This window comes from Lithobates pipiens, unplaced genomic scaffold, assembly GCF_037356315.1.
Source record: "Lithobates pipiens isolate NorthernLeopardFrog02 unplaced genomic scaffold, aLitPip1_a1.2 Scaffold_25, whole genome shotgun sequence".
In the NCBI taxonomy this organism is placed as follows: Eukaryota; Metazoa; Chordata; class Amphibia; order Anura; family Ranidae; genus Lithobates; species Lithobates pipiens.
Genome location: NW_027507787.1, coordinates 171,950,394 through 171,977,945, shown reverse-complemented (window position 1 = coordinate 171,977,945; position 27,552 = coordinate 171,950,394). Strand labels below are relative to the sequence as shown.

The 27,552-nt window shown below is 42.9% G+C and overlaps 1 protein-coding gene across 1 annotated transcript in view; it reads right to left on the bottom strand.

Annotated features, from left to right (window-relative positions):
• The window catches only part of LOC143930663 (alpha-2-macroglobulin-like protein 1), a 177,732-nt gene that overhangs the window by 133,891 nt on the left and 16,289 nt on the right, over positions 1-27,552 (bottom strand). Inside the window, exons 6-11 of the mRNA XM_077455162.1 lie at positions 18,217-18,373; positions 15,524-15,608; positions 11,136-11,286; positions 9,873-9,987; positions 9,691-9,797; positions 1,158-1,319 (exon numbers count right to left, since the gene is read on the bottom strand). Coding sequence (XP_077311288.1) covers positions 1,158-1,319; positions 9,691-9,797; positions 9,873-9,987; positions 11,136-11,286; positions 15,524-15,608; positions 18,217-18,373 — 777 coding nt within the window. The remainder of the gene's footprint in view (positions 1-1,157; positions 1,320-9,690; positions 9,798-9,872; positions 9,988-11,135; positions 11,287-15,523; positions 15,609-18,216; positions 18,374-27,552) is intronic.

The following is a 27,552-nucleotide window of genomic DNA, read 5'->3' as shown; positions in this document are numbered from 1 at the left end:
GTGCGAATCACATTCGTTCTCATAAACCGCTGCAATGTGAACCCAGCCTTAGTGACACTGGCGACGGGGGGTGATCACGGGGTTAAACCTTTATTGGGGGGGTTAGGGGGGCACATTAGAACTAAAGGGGGCTAACCCTAACTGCCCTAACAGTTATTACAGTCACAAATGACACCAATGCAAAAAAATAAAATAAAAAAAGCAATTGGTGTCACTGTGACTGGGGGGGCAGGGGTAATTGGGGGGTGATCGGGTAAAGGGGGGGTGTGAGTGTGCCTGGCATGTTCTACTGTATGTGTGGTGTGTTGGTGCAACTCACCGAACCTCTCTCCTCGGTGCCGGAACGAAAAATACCGACACGGAGGAGAGAATACATCACTTCCTCTCCTGTGTTTACATTACAGGAGAGGAAATGATGTCACGGGACATTTTCATTGGTTGGGAGCGATCGCGAGGGGGTGGCCATGAATGAATGGCCGTCCCCTCGTCCGGGATCGCTCCCGAACGAATACCGACCGCCACAGGCACCGGGCGGGGGCCCGATCGGGCCCCCGACCGGCGGGCAGGCAAGGACGTACATGTAAGCCCTTATGCCTGCCCGTGCCATTCTGTCGACGTACATCGTCGTGCGGCGGTCGGCAAGTGGTTAAACACAATCCTAACATCCCATAGATCCAGCCTGTGTCCCGGAGCCAGTGCACAAACACTTGCTCCAACATCTGGTTCCTGCTCCATGTAGAAACTATGAAATTAGCTCGACTAGGGACCCATTCACATCTGGACATTTTGTAGCTAAAAGCGCCAAAATTCTCAACATTTGAAGCAGATTTGGCCCAGATTTGTTGTTGGCCCCATAGAATTTAATAGAAACACCTATAAGTTATGAATTTAACTGTTTTCACAGGCATAGTGCAGGTTTTTTATTTTTATTTTTTTGGTTGTAAGAACTGGTCTTTTATTTCTAGTGCTTTCTATAGGCTAAACAAAAATGCTTGAAGCTTCAATACATGCTGGTATTACTCTTCTAAAATGTTTGTATACACTTCAAATAAAATGCCTAAAAATCACTCTGTGAATGCAGCCTAAAGATCTGCTTATGAATACAGTACAATATACTGTAAACTGTAAAAATGTGCATGACTGTAGTAGTAACTTACAGTTAATATAACGCTTTCAACCCATGACCCAGTGTCAAGTGCAAAATGAGCCAGTCCATCTTTGTCGGTCTCTAGTGTTGCAAGCTTTTTAAACTCTTCATGCGATATTATTGCCACAGCCACATTAGCCAAGGGATGATCATCCTGATCCGTCACTTTAATCTGTGGGAGAGAGAAGGACATTTTTGATCAGAAAGTTGACATAAACATCCAGACTTACTCATACAATATTTTGTAACCATTTCTTTGCTCCAGACTTCACCTGGAGCCAAACCTTTTTCATTGCAATAAGTTTTTATTGAGATTTAACATGAAGATATGTATATACATACACAGATACAACATTTCGGTTTACAGTGTATAATAACATAGGACACCCTATATGTATTATAAAGAAAAAAAACAGAAAAGACAGTTCTGCATCACAGTGCCCGACAAATTCAGTAGTCAGGGGGCCTACATGAACCATCCGTGTGTTCAATAATTTCCCCATTATGAAGAGGAGGCTTCCCCTCCAGAACCCCTAGTGGGTACTCGCTGTGCCTAGTGAGGGAAAGCCTCCACCTTCCCCTGGTTCGGCAATCTCTATCCCGCAATGTTAAGCATCACCATCGAGTCCGTAAGGCTCCAAAGCGGGTGTCACTTATTGATGCATATTGTGTATACATCCATCATAGAGGTGCTGTACTATAGAACAACAAAGTTATTTCAACGTGTTATTGCTCGTCATGTAAACCGTAACATCTATTGAGCAAGACGCCATACAGGCAAGTAAAGACGAATGATGGATGTTTAACATAAAAGAATGTTAATAAGTAAAAATTATAACACAAACTAAAATAAAATAATAGATAGTAAAAAAAAAGAAAGAAAAGCCATAATTTCGGAGCCATAACACAGTTTTGCTTATACCCTCCTTTAAGTCTTGAGCCAAACCTTTTTCAGTTTTGACTTAGGGAAGGGTTAAAACCTCTCATGTTTTTACAGCTGAGACACCGGTTAGAGATTTTCCCTCACTTCCTGTCCCACTGACATTTTACTAGACAGGAAATTAAGGGATTTTTGCAACAGCAATACAGACAGAAATATTATAGAGTACAGGAAGGCGGAAACCCCTTTTAAACTTTTTACTGTCTGTGTCATTGTTGCAGAAATGTTTCTCACTTCCTCTAATAAAATGATTGTTGGAGTGACAGAAAATTTGTAAAATGAGAAATGATTTCTGTAACAGGGGTCTGGATAGCAGTGAAAACATGACAAGGATTCTAATCCTTTCACTGTCTAAAACAAAATTTTTTGGTCTGACATATGTACATTTCACCAATTGTCTAGTATAACCCATGGCTCTGTTAAGCATGAACATATGAGGAGGCCACAGGGTATGCAAACAGTGCAATGGCTAGCATGATGAGCAATGTAATTCTGTATGCTCCTACAAAACTACTGTCAAGGAAAGCTAAAGCTGACCATACATTATACAATGTTCTTGTTTCATTCCCTTTAGATTTACCATCAACTATGTAGTGGGCCTGCCTGATTGCAAAAAAAATTGAAAGTGTTTAGGTTTGACCACTTTGAAGTTCGAGGTTATCTAATTAAAGTGCATTACTCCCCAGTGAGTATAGTCCATGCCAGAATTTGTCATTTCAGCGCTTGTTGGCCCACTTTTATTTAAAAGAAAGTTCAAAAACAGAACATTAGTTTCCCTCACAGGCGTATTAAACTTTGCTCTTCCATCCAAACAAAATGACATTGAGCCTCCACAACTCTGTGGCTCTCCCCTTACTCTTCAGGTTCTTGTCTGTTTACTACAGACTGTCCTCTCACAGAAAAACTTTGTCCATACAGCTAGCAGCCCCTTGCTTCTCTGGCTCACAGGCTTGGGTCTCTGTCTTTTCTGGTACACACATGCACCTCTCGGGCTTTGCCCTTGCACAAACCTGGGGAGGGTGGAGTGCAGAACCATGGTCAGGTCTCTACAAAAAGCCCAGCACACTTAGTATGACCAATTAGTGTGTTGGCAGACATAGTATATTTGGGCTTGTTTTTTTATTGTAGTAGAGAGAGGGAGAGTGCTGCACTCATAAGATATTCTTTCAATGAGAAGTAAGGCTATATTGAATTGTCAATTAGTTTTTTAAATAATAATAATGGTAGCTTTTATTGTGCACCCCTGTCTTTTGCAGCTATAGTATAGTTCTAGCTATGACATTCCTTCATGTACCATGCCGCCTGGCAATCTAATTTCAGCCAATCATGCAGAAAAATGATACAATACTGCACTGGATTCTATTTGGGTCTTCTTGGCTTTCTTTACAAATGATTGCAGAGCCTTATGAAAGATTTCCCTCTAGGGAGGCTCCTTCACTAGGGATGGGCCTCTGTTTGGTTCGCACCAGAACTTTCGAACATCGCTAAATTTCGGACACGAATGACAAACTCCATTAAAGTCAATAGGACCCGAACGTCAAAAATCAATAGTGCCCATTTTGAAGGCTTGTATGCAAGTAATTAGGTATACAATGGTTATAGGGGTCTGAGTCCTGCCCTAGGGGATATGCATCAATAAAAAAAAAACAATTTGTGAAAAACTAATCGCGAATTCCAACAGAGATTTCACATCCCAAAAAGACTTAATCAGTGACATCGGCATCGGGGGGCTTCATAGCTGGTAATCCAGGACTGATTCATTTTTATAAAAGTCAAACGGTAGACGGACGGAGTCTGTGGACAGACACGTTCTATGCAGGACCGTCTTTAATATTGATTGGACCCTGGGCAAAAAATTTCTTGGGACCCCCCCCCCCATGCACTTTCACTCTCCACATGATCTGAGACATACAATAAATAGCAGCTAGACATAAAATCTTCAGTTTACTGTATGAGATCAGGCATCAATTGCGATTGGTTGCCAGTGGTTACAGCCTATCATTACTGCTTAATGACTGGTTGCTAGAGGTTGCAGCACACATGGCTCACTGATTAGTTTCTAGAGATTAAAGTAAATTATTTCTGCTTGTTAATTGGTTGCTAGAGATTTTTGTACAGTAATACTGCTCACCGCTAGAGGTTACAGCACACCATCTCCTCACTGCAGGGGGACATGATATACATATGAATGCCACCTTTATTTACATATCAATGCTGCCGGCCGCAACTATTTACTTAGTAATGCTGCCGCTATTTACATATGAATGCCGGTTATTTACATGTAAACACAGGGTCTGCAGGTGAGTCATCTGTATGCAACAATAGGGCAGAGCTGGGCAGCATTAGTACCAGCACTCCACACTAAGATATCAGGACACAGCAAGGGAATTTAAACTGGGATAGTTGGCAAGCATGAGGCAGATGCTTTGGGCCCCACAACAATGACAGGACCCAGGGCAGCTGCCCCTTTTGCCCTGCCTTAAAGATGGCCCTGATTCTATGATCAGTAACAAAACCTCCTACAGCACTGAATGACAGTTCTGAAAGCACAGGCAAACTCACTAAACAGAGGAAATGATGCCCTGCCTGAGGACTGACCACCACATCCACCTTTGCTTGTGGACACATTTGTTGCTGGCCCCCTTACAGTGCCAAGGGAACGTCTGCCTCTCCTTGTTGTCCTCCCAGACATTATTGGAGGGAGGGGGGCGGTGCTTATAAGCAAATGTAAAGAAGAAGTTGAAATCTGTACGTAGATGAACTTTAATCAATGTAAAGTGGAGTTTGGTGCACTTTAACCACTTCCCGGCCGGCGCACGCCGATGTACGTCTGCAGAATGGCACGGCCAGGCATACTGGCGTACAGGTATGTCCAATTTTAAATGCTGCCCTGCCATCGTGAGCGCACCACCAGCGGCGCACTCGCGTGCCGGTCGGGACCCCCGTGAGTCCAGTCGTGGGTCCCACAGACTCGATCGCCGCGGGCATACCCGCGATCGTCTCATGGGGCGGCTGAACTGGGAGATGCCGTTGTAAACAGCATCTCCCAGTTCTGCCTAGCAACAAGTGATGCTGATCTCTGCTCCATGTGATTGGAGCAGAGATCAGTGTTCACTAAAAGAAAGCCCAGCCCCCAACAGTTAGTAACACGCCCCTAGGAACACTTAACCCCTACATTTCCACCACCTGGTTAACCCCTTCACTGCCAGTGTAATTTACACAGGAATCAGTGCATTTGTATAGCAGCGATTGCTGTATAAATGACAATGGTCCCAAAAATGTGTAAAAAATGTCCGATGTGTCTGCCATAATGTCGCAGTCACAACAAAAATCGCTGATCGCTGCCATTGCTAGTAAAAAAAAAAAAATATTAATAAAAATGCCATAAAATTATCCCCTATTTTCTAAACGCTATAACTTTTGCACAAACCAATTAATAATCGCTTATTGAGATTTTTTTTACCAAAAATATGTAGAAGAATATGTATCGGCCTAAACTGAGGGAAAATGTTTTTTATATATTTTTGGGGAATATTTATTATAACAAAAAGTAAAATATAATGCGTTTTTTTCAAAATTGTCGCTCTATTTTTGTTTATAGCGCAAAAATTAAAAACCGCAGGGGTGACCAAATACCACCAAAAGAAAGCTCTGTTTGTGGGGAAAAAAGGACGTCAATTTTGTTTGGGAGCCACGTCGCACGACCGCGCAATTGTCAGTTAAAGAGAAGGAGTGCCGAATCGCAAAAAGTGGTCTGGTCTTAAGCCAGCAAAATGGTCCGGTCTGTAAGTGGTTAATTTGAATACTCACACTACACAGACACACTATAATATACTGCAATATAATGCGCCAAACGTACAGTGACGCACAGAACTATATGGCATTAAACTGGCAGTAAAGCACACAGAATAAATTGGCGTTAAACTGACAGTAACGCACAAAATGATATGGAATTAAACGGTCAGTAAAGCACACAGAAGTAAATGGTGATAAACTGGCAGCAACACATATAGAAGTAAATGGCGTTAAACTGGCAGTAATGCAATCAGAACACTGACGCTATCTGAACTGTCCCTACTTTAGCTATACACTAATGTCAAGATTACTGACATGGTCTCACTACACTATACAAACTATATGAGCTGTCCCTACTCTACACTAAAGTATGTATGAATGACACGGTTTCACTACACTACAGTGAAACTATCTGAGCTGTCCCTACTCTAGCTGCACACTATGCAAAGCTGAATGAATGATGGTCCTCCACACTACACTCACATTATCCCTAGACTGACACTAAACTAATATTCTACACTGACAATTGAAGCAAAATAGCACAGTGTAGCACACTAACTAATAGCACTGAACAGAGCCCTGTTCTAGCTCTCTCCACGCGGAAATCACACTGAAAATTGCTGCCATTGACAGAATACTTTTATACTGTGGGGCGGGAATGAACAATGATTGAATAAAGTCATGATGACAGTGTCCAATCATGACTCTGACAGTGCTCTATGCCCTGATTGGCTGAAGCTTTCACTGCTTCAGCCAATCAGGGCTTGCAATGCACTGTTCAGCGCTGCAATGCATTGTGGTCTGTTCGGGGGGGGGCGAACAAACGGTCAAACCTGAACTTATGCTCGGGCCAAACCGTTCACTCATCCCTATCCTTCACACAGCATCTACTGGAAGCACAAGGCCAAAAAATTTTTTATTTCCTTAGCACAGCCTATTGAATTTTACTCCTCAGGAAATGCCAATGATAATACACCATAGGCTTACGCAGGCTTTACACTGATTAAACTTCAGCCAGTCCTGGATGGACTTACGATAAGTGTATGAGCTCCCCTGATCAACACAAGCTGATTGTATAATCCACTTCTGTCAAAGGGACATGTTGACATTTTTTTGCCAACCAGCCGCTGCATCTAATCAACTGCAGCTTTAGATTGGTGTATTCTGACAGCAGTGGTTGCCGCTGTCAGAAGACAATGCCGTGGCAGAGGAGAGTCCTCAATCCATCTCACTTTTGTGGATGGAGGAATCTGGTGATGTAAGGCCAGCTATAAGAGCAATTACATATCACCAAAAACATAAATTATTAGGCTAGCTAGAACTCCGGTTTTAAATAAAAAATATGCCCCGTCATTAAAAAGTACAGCTCTTGCTACAATACCTGCCTTGTCCCCAACACTGTCCAGGGGGCAGAACGCTATGACAGAAGTCCAGGGGCAGAAAGCTATGACAGACATGCCGGGGCAGAACGCTATGACAGGCATCCAGGGGCAGAAACGCTATGCCAGACATGCTGGACAGAACGCTATGACTGAAATGCTGGACAGACCGCTATGACAGTAATGCTGGACAGACCGCTGAGACAGGAAAAACTGGACAGAACGCTATGACAGGAAAAACTGCACAGAACGCTGTGACGGAAATGCTGCACAGAACGCTGTGACGGAAACGCTGCACAGAAAACGCTGTGACGGAAATGCTGCACAGCACGCTGTGACGGAAACGCTGCACAGAACGCTGTGACGGAAACGCTGCACAGGGAGATGCTGCACAGAAACACTGTGACGGAAATGCTGAACAGAAACGCTGTGACGGAAATGCTGGACAGAAACGCTGTGACGGAAAAACTGTGACAGAACGCTATGACGGAAAAGCTGTGACAGAAAACGCCGCGACAGAAAACGCTGTGACAGAAAAGCTGGAGAGAACGCCGTGAAAGAAAAGCTGGACTGAGCGCTATGACAGAAAAGCAGGACTGAGCGCTATGACAGAAATGCTGGACTGAGCTCTGTGACAGAAATGTCACTTGAAGCTCAGGCGGGGGGGACCCGCCACGTGGAGCTCAGGCGGGTGGGGAGACCCGCCACGTGGAGCTCAGGCGGGGAGAGACCCACCACGTGGAGCACAGGCAGGGGGGGTGAGACCCACCACGTGGAGCACAGGCGGGGGGGTGAGACCCACCATGTGGAACAGAGGTGGGGGGAGACCCACCACGTGGAGCTCAGGAGGGGGGGACCAACCACTTGGAGCTCAGGAGGGGGGACCCACCACGTGGAGCTCAGGAGGGGGGACCCACCATGTGGAGCTCAGGAGGGGGGGAACCCACCACGTGGAGCTCAGGAGGACCCGACCCCCCCACCATCAGACGAGCATGCTGAGCAGGTGGAGCTGGGAAGATAGTGGGATGGATGGATGGACTGATCGACGGACAGACAGCCCCCCCCTGCTCCCCCTGGCATGAGCGCCGCGGGAAGCCAGAATGAGCTAAGGGGAGAGTGTGAGGAGGAGGATGCTCCCCAGGCACCCCCCCATGAAGCTGGAACATGGACCGCAAGGATGGGCAGGGCGGCCCCAGTAGAACCCAGGGATGATGGGGACGGACGAGGAACTGACACCATGCTGCGGCCAACCGCCGCTCAGAAAGGTAGCTGGAAGTGATGACCATCTACCCAGAAATCCTAACAACACTGGCCCTGACAGAGGAGGAGGATTAAATAGCCCTCTCAGGCTCCTCCCACAAATACAGGCCTACGGCCAGCCTTTCAACTTAATGGTTTATAACTATTATAATAGTTTGTATTATGTATTATTAATAAATAATAATAAAATAAACTATAATAATGGTTAATAATTTAATTATAATAGAAAATACGAAAAACAAAAATGATCCAAATGTTTTTCGTTCTTTCGTATTTTTGTTCTTATTTTTGTTCTGATTTTCAAATTTTTGGATTTTCGTTCTTTCGAATGTCCATTCTTTTAGAGACTTCGGTTTTTGAAGAAATTTGTCAAATAGTCTTGTTCATTCAGATGCTTCCGAATAAACGAATATGACGAATTTTGCAGAAAAACTAATTCAGAACAAAACAAATTGCACATGTCTAGGACAAACCTCCTGAGGGAAGGTCACCACATTGGCTTGGGTTTACAGTACAATACTATAGAGAGCAGTACTGACAAAACAACATCAGTGCCATTCACTGTGATAAGCAAATTGTCGTGCTTTCCTGCAGGAAGAAGAGGAAAGGATATATGAAGTGAATTTTGGAAAAATAGGTGGCGGTGTTGTGATGGGTGTGGTGGTTGGGGTGTCCAGAGGGGTGCATGAAGAAATGGAGACTTGTTTTATGCTGACCCATGTAAGCACAGAAACAAAGCAATTCATTACTGAAGGGGTATGAAACCTCAGTACGCCAGCTGTGAAGTCCAATGAGGCATGGTAAGACACATAAGCACACAGACCCCCAGAGGTAGATGCATACGATTTGTAGTTTTACCATAGCGCAAAGGCCAAGCCTGACCAGCCCTGCATTACTGTCTGAAGCAGGGTCTCTACAGTACTAAAAATAAAATTAAACATATTATAATAATGATTTGAATATTTTCCTAAACAACAGTAGTTACATGTGTTTTCTCATTTTTCTGTTACTTTTTAACCTGTAGCACTTTGAGATCTTTTGATGAAAAGAGCACTATAAATAAAATATATTATTATTATTATTATTATTATAATTATTATTAATAATAAACAGGTTTTACAAAATAACACCTCTGTATTTCTTCCCTAATTTTCATTTTCTCTATATACCTTGCCACTGAATGGAATTCCTCTTTGGTATAACCCTCCAGTATTCTCAAATTTAATTTTCTGAGAGCTGACGAGTTGGAGCACAGCTGATGCTTCCTCCGTGTGGCCTGGAAGACACAGATTTACTGTCACATTCTCTGCTAGTACATTTTTAAGCTAATAGCCATTTTCTAAATTCTTACCTGTGCCATCTTCTGTCAGTGTAGAATATATCTGTATTTGCTTGTTTTGATCTTCACCTGAGAAGTTAAAAGCATGAAGGTCGATCTCCCTGGATAGACACCCCTTACTGTCAGTCTAAAGGAAAGGATATTCTGAAATTGTCAATAGTGTATAAAGTAATAGGCCAATTTAACTATAGAAAAATGCATTTAAAAAAGATAAGGTGCAACAATTCAGAGAGGAATGCAGGAGAAATGAAAGGGAAAGGAAGAGGAAATAAGCTTACAGACTATCATATAGATATAAAATGCATACTGTATCCATTCCATATTACAAATATATATAAAAAAAAGTGGCTAAATCCTTTTAGATATCATAGGCCAAGCTTAACATTTCAGTCAAGCCTCAACTGCCATGTATCCAAGTTCTCTTTATATGCATATGCACAACCCATAGTTATTAGTGCTGGTAATTCAGCATGTTTGTTTTTGTGGACTCCCAAGGGGATGTTCCACAGTAATAAATAGGAGGATTCTTCAAAAAGTTGTTGCACTTTAAGTTTTTAAGTTTTGCAGCCATCTTCACCACAGCTTGACAACTCTTAGCCCTTGTACACACGGTTGGAGATTCCAACAACCAAATCTGACGGATTTTGTCTGAAATTGTTGCATACACACGGTCGGACAAAGTCGTCGGAAAATCCGTCGTGATGACGTTATTTCGTTACGACGGGACTACGTTCACGCTAGTAGCCAATAGCTTTGGTGTAGGAATTTGATCTGAGCATGCGTGGTACTTTGTCCGATCGGAATTCTCTACACATGATCAGAGTATGTCCGATCTCAGCATTTTGTCAGAAAATTTTACCAACAAGTTGGAAAACTTAGTCCGTCGGATACTCAGACAGAAACAGTTCGATGTAGACCACACAGTCGGAATATCCGAAAAAACGGTCCGATCGGATACATTCCGTCGGAATCTCCGACCGTGTGTACAAAGGCTTATACTAAACTGCAAGGTCAGACGGCTTGCCTGACAGACTAGTCACATGACACGATCAGTACTCCTCCCACCCTCATAGTTTCCATCAAAAATATAAAAATGCAGAAACTTTTTAAGACCCCCTCGTACAATTATGTAAGGCTGGTAACTAGGGTAATTCAACTAAAAAGCCAACCTTGGATTTTCATAGCTATGCCAAAGGTGAAGGGAGATATCCCAGCTGGGGGTCACAGAAAGAAATAAAGACTGACTGAGAACCACATCTTGTTTCACCCATTTACCTTAGCGTGTGTTATTTTTATGCATGTTTCCGAATCGTGCTCCTCATGATCAAATACACCGCAACATCCATAAGGTGAATGACACACAGAACGACTTTCTGGACAGATTTCAATGTCTAGGTTACCTTGTACCGGCTTTCCGTAGGTGTAACTGGAAATTAAAGATGAGAAATAGGCTGTGTTTATGTACTTTTTACATAAATAAATCTGTGATGTCTAGCTAATGCAGAAATTAAAAGAATGAAAGAAAAATGGTAACTGAGATTTCTGACCTCCTTCTGACATGCTAGTTGCCTTGCTGTATCTGATTTTATTAGTGATTGTTGGAAAAGTGTTAGAATTCCCTGACTCTACATTTTCCATGGAACTAATGAAGAAATAACTGAAGCCAGCGTTTCCTAAACTGTTACACTAAAAATCTGAAACTACCACTATTTTATTGTCTAGGATGCCTGCTATCCGAAAAGATATGTTTGGCGATTTTATGTAATCTTCAGGCCTAAAATTATTTTTTTAAACACATGTACAAAAAAAATGACAAAAACTGATCTGGCAGTGAAAGGGTTAATTAGGAAATTAGTGGAAATTGTCACCCAATAAATCTTTTTACAGCGAATATCAGCTAAAGTATGGGGTGTAGGTGACCCTCATTGTAGGGTGCTGGCATGTACCAGGAAGCAGTGATGGGGGAGTTTAAAGAAATGCGTTTCAGTTTGAGGAAAATCTAAAGTGGCAGGGTAGGATAAGAAATAAATGGAAAGGAACAGAGAGTGGTGACATGAAGTGGTATAAGCAAAGTACCTAGTGTGTAGAAGGATCAAAGATGGGGATACAGTGTATATACTGTAGGATTAAGTTCAGATAGGGCCCAGGAAAATAAAAAATGGTGGGTGATTTTAGGGGGGAGGTATATGACTAAATTTGGAGGTAGTACAGGAGAAGAAGGGAGCTGGACAAGTGCACCACTGTATTCATGGAATTAGAAGAGAGAATCTGGAAGTGGCTTCATCTTCAGGAGTAAAGATACTATTGTGGACAAGAATGGGGGTCTCAGGTATTGCTAATTCAGTCAGATCTTCTTGTGCATCTACCTTGTTACTAAATCATGTACCAGTAGTCAGTAGTCTTCTAGTAGATCCAACATGCTCATGTTTGAGTACATTTCACAAAGTGGTCATGAGATATGGATGAGAAATTCCACGTCTGCAATTTTGTTTTACCCAATGAACCATTTTTTCAGGGTTGGGGGTCAGTGCGACTGCCAGTAAATGGGAATAGGCTGTCATGCACTTAGTCAGAGATTACCTGTAATGTTTCTGGGCTGTGGAGGAGTAATGTAGGTGGTATTGGACTGGTTTTAAATTTAGAGTTGCCCAACACACAGGTAGTAATGTAAAGCACAGTCACCCACAAAAGGTGTCCCTGGCCAATGTCATTCTGTCCCAAAATGAATCTTATCTGAAAAATTGGTGAGCTCGGGGTTGGGGGTATGACATCCCTGGTTTGAAATCCAGTTTCATGCTCAGGGGAGAGACGAGGCCTGGTTAGGATGACACAGGAATTCACAGGATGTATAAGGTGCATAAAACCTTGTTAGTGTACCATCTATGTGTCAATGGGTAAGGTTTATCCTGCAGATATGTTTATAGGCCAGCCACAGTTTGGAATCTAGCAGTTGCTGCACTTTCCAGGTCCACCCAATTCTCTGCACAGTGGAAGTTGCATTGTATCATTGCTCATGAGCTGATATGCCCAGAAGTATTTTTTTTTTCAAGTCTGAGAGGCCAAAACCTCCCCTTATATTTGGGTACAGATAGGTGTGTAAGGCTAAACCAGGGACCTGGAAAGTCCTTTGTAGTTAGGGGAAAAACCTTACGCAAAAGTAATGGAAGAGTCTAAAAAACATACAGGTACCTTAGTGAGACATTCATCTTCAGTTCTGCTGCTCTAACAAATCAGAATGGCTGTAATTTTGTCCAGTTGGTCGAGTTTTTTTGTTGTTTTTTTTTACATTTAGTGCTCAATTTGAGAGATTTATCTTCCAATAGGGTTTATTAAAAAGCAGAACTATTCACCTTGTGAAATTGAATTTTCATTTGTTCTGTGTGAATGGGGCAAAAATTTATGTTGGAAGGCTATCCATGTACACCGAAAACAATGAATCGGGAAAATGCTGCATTATGGCCATTAGATGGAGTTGATGATCATAGACAACAAAAGTGCATCATCAGCTCTATCTAGTTGCCATAATGTGGTACTTTCCTTACTCACTCTACTTTGTAATAAAAAAATAAATAAAAAATTGACCTGGAGAGAAAAAAAGCCTATTAAGATTATTTTTTCCCCCCAATCATACAGAACAAATGTACATGCAGTTTCACATAATAAATAGTTCTGTGAATTTCTTATAGAGACAGCCCTAACAGTTACAGTAACAAGGGTCTTACCAGACAAGAAGAGAAGAAAAATCTCTAACAACATTACAAACAATAAATCTTTTTATGAGAGAGTAGGAGAGTAGGAGTAGTCTTCATCAAGGCTGACATATGTGCCTTGTAATGATACAAATAGAGATTGTGATGCAGAGTTACTAGTTGGGCAAGGACACTTGCATGATGTTTTCAACCATGGCTGTACATTACTGGGGCTGTCAGATAGTGGTGATCTCTGGCCAATGATGTTCTATGTATGTATGACTTAATATAAAAGTAGTTTGGGGGTGAGGGGTAGATTTTGAAAAGTCGAGATACACTAAAAGTGCATTTATCCTTTAGGAAGCCCAATTTCTCCATGTTGATTATTCAGGCATGTGAACCCATCAGCCTTTGGTTTGCATGCTGAATCAAAAATACTTTTTAAAAATATTTTTAAGTCCTTCCTATTTTACTTGGTCTAGATCAGCAAAGGAAGGCTGAATAGAAATCTCACTTTCTTTCTGCAATCACAATTTCCCATCACCATTTTGTGAGTTTTTTGCAACCTACAGCCATGGCCAAAAGTTTTGAGAATGACCCAAAAATGTATTTTCACAAGGTCTGCTGCCTCCGTTTTTATGATGGCAATTTGCATATACTCCAGAATATCATGACGAGTGATCAGACGAATTGCAATTAATTTCCCTCTGATTCCTCCTGTATTGGATTGTATTGTAACTGTACTGTCCTCATGTTGTAAATCACTGTGCAAACTGCTGGCACTATATAAATCTTGTATAATAATAATAACGATGATAGCAAAGTCCCTTTTTGCCATGAAAATGAACTTTATCCCACAAAAAAAAACATTTGCAATGCATTTGTGAAGATGTCTTCAGGGCGCCCAAGAAAGTCTAGCAAGCACAGGGATCGTCTGATTCAGAAGTGGTATTGGGGCACCACCAGTGCAGAGCTTGCTCAGGAACAGCAGCAGAGAGGAGAAGATTTTTGGAGGATGGCCTGGGGTCAAAAAAGGCAGCAAAGAAGCCACTTCTCTCCAATAAAAAATAAATAAAATCAGTGACAAACTGATATTCTGTACAAGGTAAAGGGATTGGACTGCTGACGACTGGGGTAAAGTAATTTTCTCTGATGAATTATATTTCAGATTGTTTGGGGCATCTGCAAAAAACCTTTTCCGGAGAAGAAAAGGTGAGAGCTACCATCAGACCTGTGTTATATCAACACATCCTGAGACTATTCATGTGTGGGGATGCTTCTCAGCCAAGGGAATGGCCTCACTGACAATTTTGCCTAAGAACACAGCAATGAATAAAACATGGTGCAAAAACATCCCCCGAGAGCAACTTCTCCCAACCATCCAAGAACAGTTTGGTGATGAACAATGCCTTTTCCCAGCATGATGGAGCACCTTGCCATAAGACAAAAGTGATAACGAAGTGGCTCAGGGAACAAAACATCAAAGTTTTGGGTCCCTGGCCAGGAAACTCCCCAGACCTTAATCCCATTGAGAACTTGTGGTCACTCCTCAAGAGGCGGGTGAACAAAAAAATCCCACAAATTCTGACAAACTTCCAGCATTGATTATGCGAGAATAGGCTGCCATCAGTCAGGATGTGGCCCAGAAGTTGACTGACAGCATGTCAGGGTGAATTGCAAAGGTCTTGAAAAAGAAGGGCCAACACTGCAAATATTGACTCTGTATAAAGTAATTGTTAATAAAAGCCTTTGACACTTATAAAATGCTTGTAATATAGTAACATCTGACAAAAAGATCTAAAAACACTGAAGCAGACTTTGCGAAAATGAATATTTGTGCAATTCTTTTGTCACGGCTGTACTTTATTAGATGCAGGTCTGAATTGCTAGCTGCCAGAAATAGGACTGTAAGTGCAGCATGCAGCAAGGGCCTTGGGCTTCAGGGATCAAAACCCGTGCTGCTATTGATCTTACCTGCTACAAACTTCCAGATTAAAGGATTTTGCTGTAGAAGCCACAGTTTTTGGTAAGTTGATGTGTACCTCAAACCTCTTCAGAACTGAAAAAAAAAACAATATTAAGTAGGAAAAGAAGAAAAGAGAGACTATTACTAAGTGGACTTTATACGGCACATGAGTACTCAATCTAAAAGTATTAGAAATATTTTATTATTTAGTTGTCAAAAATTCACACACATAAAACAGTCACATGAGTACAACAGTTATTTTGATAAAACATAATATTGCTATGACCCGTACTGCCTGACTACTGATATTCTCCAATATGGCTTGAGATGTAACATATAATCCAACAATTAATAATACAAAGCCATTAGTTTGGTATCCAGTAGTAGAAAAATATTCAGAGAATGGTGTCAGGTGTTTGGGTCCATATTTTTACCAGGCAGGTGGGCACAGACGGGGGCATAGGTGTGCGCACATGCTCAACCAGGACTGTGCACCCGTCACTATTTAAACAAGGCTGCAGCATTGGCTCAGCGCTGTTTGGTCTTACAGCTTCTGTGTGCTTTGTTCCTGCTACCTGTTTGACCTCTGATCCCGATTCCTGACCTAGCTTGCTCCTGACCACACGTCTGCTATCTGCCCTGCCCTTGGCCTGCCCCTGGATTCTGCTTCTGCATCCTGTTCTTGCCTGATCTTCTTCATCATTGTTGACACTGGCTTGTGACCCGACTTTCCCGCTGCCAGTCGTTTATGCTTAATTTGACCGACTGTTACTGACCCAGCTTGTCTGACCTTGCATCCTGCTCATCCAGCCTGCTACAGCTCCAGCAAGTTCACATATGGCTCCAGCTCCCTGCTGCACATCCACAGTCTACCGCCAGCCAAAGCTCTGTGCCAGCTCATCGGCCACCAGTCTGTTGACTACTGTTACCCACACAGACTGTTCGACTGATCTCAGGTAATCATACCCCACCATGCTTCTGTAGTTGCTGTCTTACTACCAGTGAGTGACCTCTGAGCTAAAGCTGTATGAGAGGCCTTCCTCTTCAAGTCAGGCTCACTGCCAAGTATGTGACACTCATTCTACAGCAGGTCTCATTTTTAATGAAAAAACTGGTGTGAAGCTAATTGGGGGGGGGGGGGGGGGGGTAATTCCTTAGCCTTGATGAAACTGCTAAATAGGTTTATCAATTAATTGGAACTGTTTTACCTGCCCAAGAGTTTGTAACTGCAAAGTGGAATTATGATCCCACAATTCCATTGCCATTATATGATTTACTTTTTCAACAATCATTGTGGCAAGTATTTTTACAATTTTTATTTTACTCTTGTTTGCATGGAGGTGGTCAAGTAAGGGGTCCAAAATGACCCCTTACAAGTATTCTATAGCAGCAGCCAGTGTATGACAGCCCAGTCACGTTCTTCATTCATTTGTAATTGCAATCTTCATTTGTAAATGAATGTTATGTATAAATTGTAAAAAAAACTAAATTTTATTTAATTAATTCTTATTGTAAAAAAAAAAATATATATATATTAACTCTCGGTTAACCTTTTATTAAAACCTCAGTTAACCCTAATCCGCTTTTATTAAAGTTTATATCAGGGCAAAAACTATTTATTAGCTTTAAGATGGAGAGGAAAAGGATTACAACTCCTCTAAGGTTTTTACTGGTGTCAGGGACTCAACTCATTACCCTCACTTCCTGTTCTGCTGACAAGTTTCATGGTACTGGAAGTAAGAAAAAAATCCGCAACAAGGACACAGAAGGAAATTAACATTTATCAAGGGTTCAAGCACTACATTTTTATTTCAGGCATGTTGCTGTTGAAACATTGCCCTTGCTTCCTTCCTGGAACAGGACAGAAAGTGAAGGAAAATCTTTCTACTGGATCCCTGGATGGCAATAAAAACCTGATAGGGTTTACACTATCCAAATCTAGGGGAAAAAAAAGCTTTGACTGTACATACAAACTTCAGATTGAAAATTACATTTTGAACAAGTTACCTCAGGTTCCCTGATGTAAGAACAAATACATATTGATGAAATGATGATTAAATCACATTCATCACTTTATTCATATTGCCACTGCTTTTATTTTAGTTATCCATGGGCACACAAGTTGTAACTTACCAAAGTCAGTGAACAGTGGCCATCAACCCTTCAATTAAGGAAAGTGGAAAAAAATTGTGCTGGACCCATAGGGTTATCTCAATGTTATTAGCGTCTTAAATTATTGATGTTGATGTAAATTATCTGGTTCCCAAGCAGGCAGCTTCTATACCTTAAAAGATTTCCATGGGCTCCTTGGCTTGTAGTGTAATGTAATGTAACAAAAATTGAAAATGAAGCTCTACACCACTGCCAAGATGTCCAGATAAAAAACGCTATTCCAATAAAAGTAAGGGAGACAATCCAAAAACTAGCCGGCACATTTCAGGGGGTCCAAGAGTGCCCCCATCATCACACAGAAGCTCACAGTGTGCAGTGAAATCAGAGTAAGTAACTTCAGTACAGGAGAGTAGCCTGTACAACTAAGCAAGACTAATGGTAAAGCTGGAATTCAGCTTTAATGAACGATATGATTTATTTTGCATGTTAGATATAACAAAGTTATTTTGTGGAACTACTTAGTTTGGATAGTCTGTAGCACTGTATTTATTCTTTATTTATCTGTATGTCACAGATCACCATAACTCACCATATTCAGCCACAGTAAAGGTTTGTTCACATTTACTAGGTACGGAAAATTTGTAGTCTCCAAGATTTAATTCTTTTGCCAAATGGTAAGTCAAATCAGCAAACCCATGATCAGTAGTCACATTCAACCACTGTCCAATGTAGTGTCCATTGGGATCCTGAAAAAAAGAAATTCTTAAACTGTAAAAATGGCTTAGCAGGAATGAACATTCTCTTCATTGTTTTTTAGGGTAGGCATATATAAGAAATTAGCTTGACAGCAATAATCTCAATATATGGTAAAGTTTTAGAAGCCCTGCTATGCTTTCAGTATTAAATATATACGGGTGCAACCATATTTGCTCATACAATTAGCAGGCTGTAGGTGCTTGGTTTGCAGTGCTGCAGAATGGTTGTGCTTTTATGCTTTTCTTAAAATGCAGTTATAGCTTAGCCAGCTCTTTGCGAACACTGGACTCTTTTTTTTTTTCTATACTTTTCTACTGTCCCAATCTGAAGAGGACAGTCTCTTTCAAACGACTGTTCAGTTCTTACATCTAGGATCGAAGCATTCAGTTATTGGGTAGCCATTCTGTGGAAATATCAGCCTACTGCTGTACAGCCTGATAATAGTCTGTGCCTTTCTCTGCGTTTTTGGTTCAGAAGTTAAAAGAGAAGCAGAAAGAAGCAATCTTGGATAGCGGTTTGAAACAGAAGAGGGACAGCAGAAAAAAGACCAAGGGGTCCATTGAGTCTGCCTCTTTTTTTTACTCTTTTGTCTTTGCATCATTGCAAGCTTGCACTGGACTGCATGGCAGCAGAGGCCAAGACAAGCGAGAGAGTGATTGCAAGACAACTCATATGCACAAAGTGTCTGATATACCGTATATACTCGAGTATAAGCCGAGATTTTCAGCCTCTTTTTTGAGGCTGAAAGTGCCCCCCTCGGCTTATACTCGAGTCATTGTCGTCTGCCTGCCCGATCAGCGTGTCAAGCAGACAGACGATGGCCATTCTACTATTCAAAAGCCGCGCCTCCGTCTGTGATAGGCAGAACACTCAATTTCCCAGCAGTCAGTGGTCCGCCTATCACGGACATCCGCTCATCCTCATACTACGGACGAGGATGAGAGGATGTCCGTGATAGGCGGAACACAGACTGCTGGGAAATTGAGTGTTCCGCCTATCACAGACGGAGGCGCGGCTTTTGAACAGTGGAATGGCCGCCGAGGCGCCGACGAAGAGCGGCGATCCTGGCATGGCAGAAGGACGGAGGCTCGGGACGGGACGGAGGCTCGGGACACAGGTAGGCTGGACACACAAGGCTGCACGGACACACACACAGGGAGGGATGGATGGATGGACACACACACACAGGCATGGATGGACACACACACAGGCATGGATGGACACACACACAGGGATGGATGGACACACACACAGGCATGGATGGACACACACACAGGCATGGATGGACACACACACAGGCATGGATGGACACACACACAGGGATGGATGGACACACACACAGGGATGGATGGACACACACACAGGGATGGATGGACACACACACAGGGATGGACGGACACACACACAGGGATGGACGGACACACACACAGGGATGGACGGACACACACACAGGGATGGACGGACACACACACAGGGATGGACGGACACACAGGGATGGACAGGCATGTCTCACCCTCGGCTTATACACGAGTCAATAAGTTTCCCAGTTTTTTTGGGATAAATTGGGGGCCTCGGCTTATATTCGGGTCGGCCTATACTCGAGTATATACGGTAAGTCATAATATAAAATGTATATATATATATATATATATATATATATATATATATATATATATATATATATATATATATATATATATATATATATATATACACACACACACACATACATACATACATACATACATACATACATACATACATACATACACACACTGGCATCCCTTCTGTTTTAATAAGATATAAAGCACAGTATGTCAGCTCTTTTTTAATTATAATCGAAATGCCTTCTTTCACAGTATTTAGAATTCCTTGAAGTTTGTACAGGCATTTGATTGGTTTATTCATTGATATGTCAACACCCCATTTGGAAGCCGATTTTCTTTCACGTGTTTGGACTTTGGTGTTCATCATTTGCAAACTCACATTGTGTTTCACTTAGTATATATTTTCAAATTTTGTATTCTATGTATTAACACTTATACACATTTTTTTTTTTTTTGACATTTTTTTATTTGGTTTTAAAATAAAAGGTTACAGAAGATAACTGTACAGAATAAAAGTATACAGATACAATCACTTATGTAGCTAGTAGAAAAGAACCAATGGCAGTATAGCCCCAGGGTCGGGGCAAACGGACCCGAGTGGGTCTCAATAGCCTATACAATCCGAATATGCCAGAGATATGAGTAAAATCGGTAGCATCAGGGTCACAACCTCTAGAACAAAGAAAAGACGAGGAAACACATAGTTATGATGAGAAATGCACATCTTAGGGTCAGAATGTCAAGGTGGCCTATAGGCCGCAGGATCTCCCCGGGGAGACAGTTTAAGTCTACCCAAAGAGCCAGCCAGATCCTTTTGGAGATACCAAGCCGTAAATCGGAATGGATGCATTGCTGTCTGAATAGAAGAGTTAAAGTGACCTCCATATAGTTACGCCATCTCGCAAAGAAACGGTGTGTAGGACGAGGAGTTCTGGTGATGGCGTCCAGTCGTTCCATATAAAAAAGTTATTTGATAGCCTTTTGTACCGCTAGCAACGTGGGGGGATGTTTGGATATCCAAGATTGCAGAATCGTCCTACGAGCAACAAGAAGTGCCAGTTGTGCCCAGTGAGAAACAGACGTCGGAATCCCGTCTCCCGCTGGGGGAGTTTGAGGTGCCCATCCAAATACACAAAGCATAACATCTTTCGGAATCCGCTGTTTAGATACAGATTCAACGTAGGTAGTTACTGTGTCCCAGTAGCTTGCTATGGCAGGGCATTCCCACAGACGATGGAGTAGAGTGGGGCGAGGTGAAGAGCACCATGGACATATTTTCAAGTTCATATTGCTGTTATCATTGTACATGGGGTAGTAGGCCCTGTGAATTATCTTAAATTGTGTTTCATGCCACGTTTCGGAGAGTGTGAGTTTACGTATTTGCCGGTAGCCATCCATAATTTTAGTAGGGAGATTGTCATCCCCTAGGAGGGTCGCCCATTTCTAGAAAGGTGTGAGATGGTATTTATCCGAATGGTATTGAATGAGGCAAGAGTAAAGGTTGGAAATTGAATATTCCCCCGAGTTCAACACAGTGTCAATGAAGGACTGCTGGAAAGGATTCGTCTGGGGCCCATATTGCGAGCTCAAGTAGTCGATTAGCTGGTTATAGTAGAAAACATGGGTCGGAGGTAGCGAGAATTCCTGAGACAGGGTCTCAAACGACTTAAACTCACGATGATCTGCTTGATATAAAGCTTTCGTGGAGGCGAGTCCCTTGAGTTTCCATTGTGAATATGTGCCGTGCAAAGTGGAAGGGATGAACATAGGGTTTCCTTGAATGGGCAGAAAACTCGAGATGGTTGTTGGTAGTCCTAATAATTTGCGTATTTCTCTCCATGCAATGTTGGTGTCTCTGATAAGCAGATTAGATTTAAGATGAGGTGGCAGAGCATGTAGGTTGGAGTGAAGGACTGCTGCCAACGTGTAAGGAGAAGCCATAGCCCCTTCCAGATGTACATTACAATACCTAGAGGTGCCCGAAAGCCAGTCTAGACCCTGCCTTAACAAACATGCAAGATTATAAAAACGAACATTGGGTAAACCCGCACCCCCCTCAGCCTTCGGGAGGCATAATTTAGGTAAAGCTATGCGCGCTCTCTTACCCGACCATATAAAGGTAGACAGTGCCCTGTACAGTTTCTGGATATCTGCGTGTTTTAGCAGGAGGGGTATGGTCTGCAAGGGGTACAATAGCCTGGCAAAAGATATCATTTTAAACAAATGGCATCTCCCAAAGAGTGAGATAGGCAGGGTCGCCCACAGTTCCAGTTCCCTATCTTAGACAAAAGTGGGGGGTAGTTAAGCCCATACAATGAAGCCGGTTCACGACCTATGTGTATCCCTAGATACGTGATATGGATTTTGGCCAATGTGAATGGGGACCGGTGTATCCATTTGGGAACCAGTCTAGGATTCAAAGACAGGATCTCACTTTTGTCAAAGTTTATCCAAAAACCTGAGCACCCGTGAAAGGTATTAAAAATTTCCTGCAACTTGGTAAAGTCGGATATGGGGTCAGTGGTAAACAACAATATGTCGTCCGCAAATAACGCTGAACGTAAAGTCTGCGGCCCTATCGGTAAGCCACTGATCCCATCTCGTGAATTTAGCAGCCTGGAGAGGGGTTCGATCGCCAGGTTGAATAATAAGGGCGAGAGCGGACAGCCCTGCCTAGTCCCTTTAGATAAGGGTATCGATTCTGAAATAAAATCAGGGGTGACCAAGCGAGCTGTGGGAGACAGGTACATCTGTTTGAGAAATTGTAGAAAGGGGCCTTGAAAGCCAAATTGTGCCAATATTCTAAACAGCCAAGGTAAACTCACATTATCGAAGGCTTTTTCTGCGTCTAAGGAAATTATTGCTACATCTTGAGTGGGGTGGGTTTTGGCATAGTGAAGGGCTAGGAGTACTTTACGTATATTAAGTGTAGCTGAGCGCCCAGTGACAAAGCCTGATTGTGCAGGGTGAAGTATGGAGGGGAGTATAGTGACCAATCTAGAAGCAATTATTTTAGATAAAATTTTAGAGTCCACATTTATTAGGGAAATAGGGCAATAGGAACCCGGCATAGTGGGATCCTTACCTTTCTTTGAAATAAGTTTTATGAAGGCTTGTGAACCTGTAGGCATATAGGTTCCCCCCTTCCACATGTCTGCATAAACAAGGTGAAGAGTGTCAGGTATATAATCTAAGGTGGATTTATAAAATTCCGCAGTATAACCATCCGGCCCTGGTGCTTTAGCGGTGGACAGCAATGTGATGGTACGTTTAACATCATCTAGGGTAATGGGGGCATTAAGCATTGCAAGTTGTTCCTCCCGTAGCGTTGGTAGTTGCATCTTAGACAAGAAAGTGTCCGCTTTAGTCATGTCAGTCGGGTCAGCGTCATATAGAGTCTTATAATAAGTGGTGAGAATGGCATTGATCTTGTCTTTGTCAGAGGTCACGGATCCATCCGAGTCTCTCATAGTAAGAATGCGAGTGGGTCGTCTAGGCCCAGCGCATAGTTTAGCCAAGAGTTTGCCCGCTTTATTCCCGAACCTATGGAAATACAACTTAGAATAAGCCAGTTGTGCCGTTTCTTGTTGCTCTGCCCAGAGGTCAAATGCCCTCTTAGCTTGAGTCCAGCTTCGGATGGTTTCGGTTGTACGACTCACAAGCAGACGCTCGTGGGCCATACGAAGCGTATGGCTGGCATTATTATATTGGCTCCTATGGTGTTTTCTCAGTTGTGTAGTATAAGAAATAATCTTTCCCTGCAGAAAGGCTTTACCCGTTTCCCAAAACAAGGTAGGATTAGAGATATGGGCATTATTCGTGGTGACATAGTCAGTCCAGGCAGTCCGTAGCATGTCTTGAAAGTCAGGGTTGTCAGCTAGGTAGGAAGGAAATCTCCATGTCTTTGGTGCAGATGGAGACATTGTCCGTGATAGATGTATCACTATAGGGCTGTGGTCCGAGATCCTAGCGTCTAGGATTTCTGAGTCTGGTAGAGAGGGTATCAGGGAGGGGGAAGCAAAGAAGTAATCTATACGGGAAAATGATTGATGCGGCGGGGAGAAAAAGGTGTATTCCTGGCTAGTCGGGTGTTGTAATCGCCACACATCAGTAAAATGAATGGACGACATGGCTTGAGCCAGTTGGGTGGGTTTGGGGGTTGAGGTAGTGCAGGGTGGCGCGCAGTGGGAACTAGGCTTAGAACGATCAGTTACAGTGGACATTACAGAGTTAAAGTCCCCCCCGACCAGGTGCCTAGGTTCAGGGGCTGCGAGTATCCAACGGATCACATCTTGAAAGAAGGGGGTACCCGGCGAATTGGGGGCATAAACGTTAGTGATGGCCATGGGGTTAGAGTCTACCATTATCTGTATAGTCACCATGTGGCCCTCATTGTCTGCTTTTACCGCCGTAACTTCATGGTGTAAGGTTTTATGCAATAATATGGCAACTCCAGCCTTGCGTCCAACCGCTGGGGAGCCATATACCGCACCCACCCACAACTTACGCAATCTTTGCAGATCATCCGCCGTAAGGTGCGTCTCCTGCAACAGAGCTACATCTGCTCGGAGGCGTTTCAGGTGTCTCAGAACAGCCATACGTTTACATGGCGATCTAAGCCCCTTGACATTCCAGGAGATAACGTTTAAGTGACGCCCACTACCTGCTGAAGCCATTTAAAAGTTAGAGAAATGTAAATCATTGTGGGTGTATCAGGGGTGACCCTGTTGTGATGCAAGGTTCCCATGTAACGGTGCTCCCTAATAGAGACTGCAATCCCCAAGGGTGCTACAACTACTATACTTAATAAGAACAGTAACAGGCATATGGTCATATAGGCTACAAATCTTAACACAACTAAAATACAGAACATAAGAAACAATATGTCCACAATTAGGGACTTTCCTTTTTTCCACATGAGGCAGAGACTTCAGTCTCGGCTATCAGCCCTGTCCCGCCCCTCCCCTAAAGGCTGATGGTGGGCCAAAGGGGGAGGCAAAAAAATGAAAAATAAAAAAAAAGAATATGTGAGGACGGGTAGAACCAAGTATCCCATCGAGGAGATAGTAATGAAACCAATAGGGGGATGAGTAATAGCATCCCCGGCTCCAGAGAGGTCCTATGTATCAGCGATAGACGTCCACCATGGTGAGAAAAAATACAGGGTATGAAAGCCGAGTTGAAGGCCGTAGCCAAGGCAATATTAACCTCAAGTAACATACTATAAAGAACTAATGTGGAAACCCTTTGTAGCAGCTAAAAGCTATAGAGAGTACCAGAAGGGCAGGCCCAATGGACCATAACGGGACATGTACGGTCAAACTATCAGCTACCATCAGTACCATGGTAGGTCATCTGACCCCAAGGAAGCTGGAGGGAGAAGGAGGGAAACTCAAAAGAGAATGAAAACTTCTGTCCCTGACAAACTATAATAAGGTATGTGCACCATGATGTGTCAGCGGTGCCCTGAGCGATCCTCCTTAGGCGTAACTCTGATGCGTTTAGATGGTGGGTTAGTGGGGCTGTGTTGGTGTTTAGGAGGTACAGCAGCTCTATTTGCAGACTGAGGAGATGCGCTGTCAGCCACGGGAGAGTGTTCCATGTCCGTGCCCATGGATTCAACAAATTTTTCTGCTTCCTCTGGTGTAGTAAAAGTAAGCTGTTTCCCAGACGGTGTTTGGAGGCGCAGTGTGGCCGGATAGGACAAGGAGAATTTGATGTGAGTATTGTAGAGTGCTGTACAGACTGGAGAGAAGGCTTTGCGTCGGTTCATTACCTCCACCGAGTAGTCAGCAAATAACAGTAGCTTTGCCCCGTCTACTGTCAGGGAACGAGAGCTGCGATATTTCTGCATAATGGCTGTTTTGTCAGCATAGTTCAAGTACTTAACTATGACATGGCGAGGTTTAGCACGTGTATCCGACGGTTGGCCAATACGATGAGCCCGTTCGATCGTGCAAGGCGTGCGGAGGCCCAACTGTTCGGGGATTAGCTTGGCACAGATAGTGGGGAGTTGAGCGGAGTTTACCGATTTTGGGAGAACAATGATACGAACGTTGTTTCTTCTCGATCGGTTTTCCAAATCGTCAATCTTTTCCCACATCTCTTTATGCGTGTGGAGAATCCTGGCAATCATTGCCGAAGTTCCGGCCGTTTCATCCTCGAGCGCTGAGATACGCTCTTCCGTATCTTGCAACCTTTGTCCCTGGGCCCGCACTTCCAGATGAAGCTGTTCCAGCCCTCTGTGTACCGCAGCGTCCACGGTAGCTGTGAGTGTGGGTCCCAACAGTAGAACCACAGCTTGTGCTATCCCCTCCGGGGATGTAGGGTCAGCGTGGGTGGGCGTTGGTGGAGTCAGGGATCCCTGAAGCTGTGAGGCCTGCTCGTGTGAGGGCGGCCCGGCCGCCATGTTGGCAGCGTGTGTCTCCGCCGCTGAAGGGATGCCCGCCGAAGCCGCCTTGGCGTACGACCGCTCCACATAGCGATCCATGATGGCTCACCCGTCCTCCGAGGTTACGGTGAGTCTCCCCGGGGCCTGAGCCGGCGTGTTAGGCAGATTAGGCGAGGAGGGATGCGGGAGCTAATGGCGATCACCTCCTCCTCATGTGGCGCTGGAAATGGAAGTATACACATTTTTTGTGTTGTAGTGGATTCATACTCACAATATTTTATTGTCACTTAGAGCTGGTGATTTACTGTCACTAGTTATCTACTGTGTTGTTTCCCTTTTCAGTTTTATGCACAGATGTTTCCATTCATTTGGTTTCATTTTTTAGCGCTACACAAATTGTTGTATACTGTTTTAGACTTTGAGTGTTAGCGGCTATTGTGTTTTTCTTTGATTTAGCACAGTATCTTCCCTCCCCCCCATTTCACATAATGTAAAATAACTACACCACTCCATGTTTGATGCTGTAAATGGGACTTTGTTAAAGAATTCAGAATTTTAAAAAAATTCCTTACAACAGAAAAGACTAAAGCCCCATACACACTATCAGATTTTATGCTGATTTTTGTTTTCGGATTTACCAAAACCATGTAGTGCAAAGGCCTGCCTGATTGCATACAAATTGAAACTCCTAAGGTTTGACCTCATATTATATGGTTTTGGTAAATCTGAAGGAAAAAAAAAAATCAGCTGAAAATCTGATAGTGTGTATGAAGCTTTAGCTTTCCATTCTGGAATCCTTCATTCACATCTTGCTGGCAGTTTTACTTTGAAAGAAGAAGATTCTAGAATATCAAAAAGTATTCAAGGGAAATAGAAAAGTGACGGCAGAAAATTGACAGGAGTAGGCCATCGAGTTTTCCCGTTTTTTAATACATGTTTTGTATTTTTTTTCTGTTAACGTTGTCCGAGTATAGATCTATGTTTGACTCAAGCCATTTACTGTTGACTGTCTCACTACCGCTGCTGGAAGTATATTCCAAACATCAACTACCCTTTCAGTAGAATAATACTTTATAAGATTAGTTTTGAACTTTCTTTCCTCCAGTTTGAGGTTATGTTCCTGTGTGCTTGATTTTGAATTCATATTGAAAAAACTGCCCTCCTGAACCTT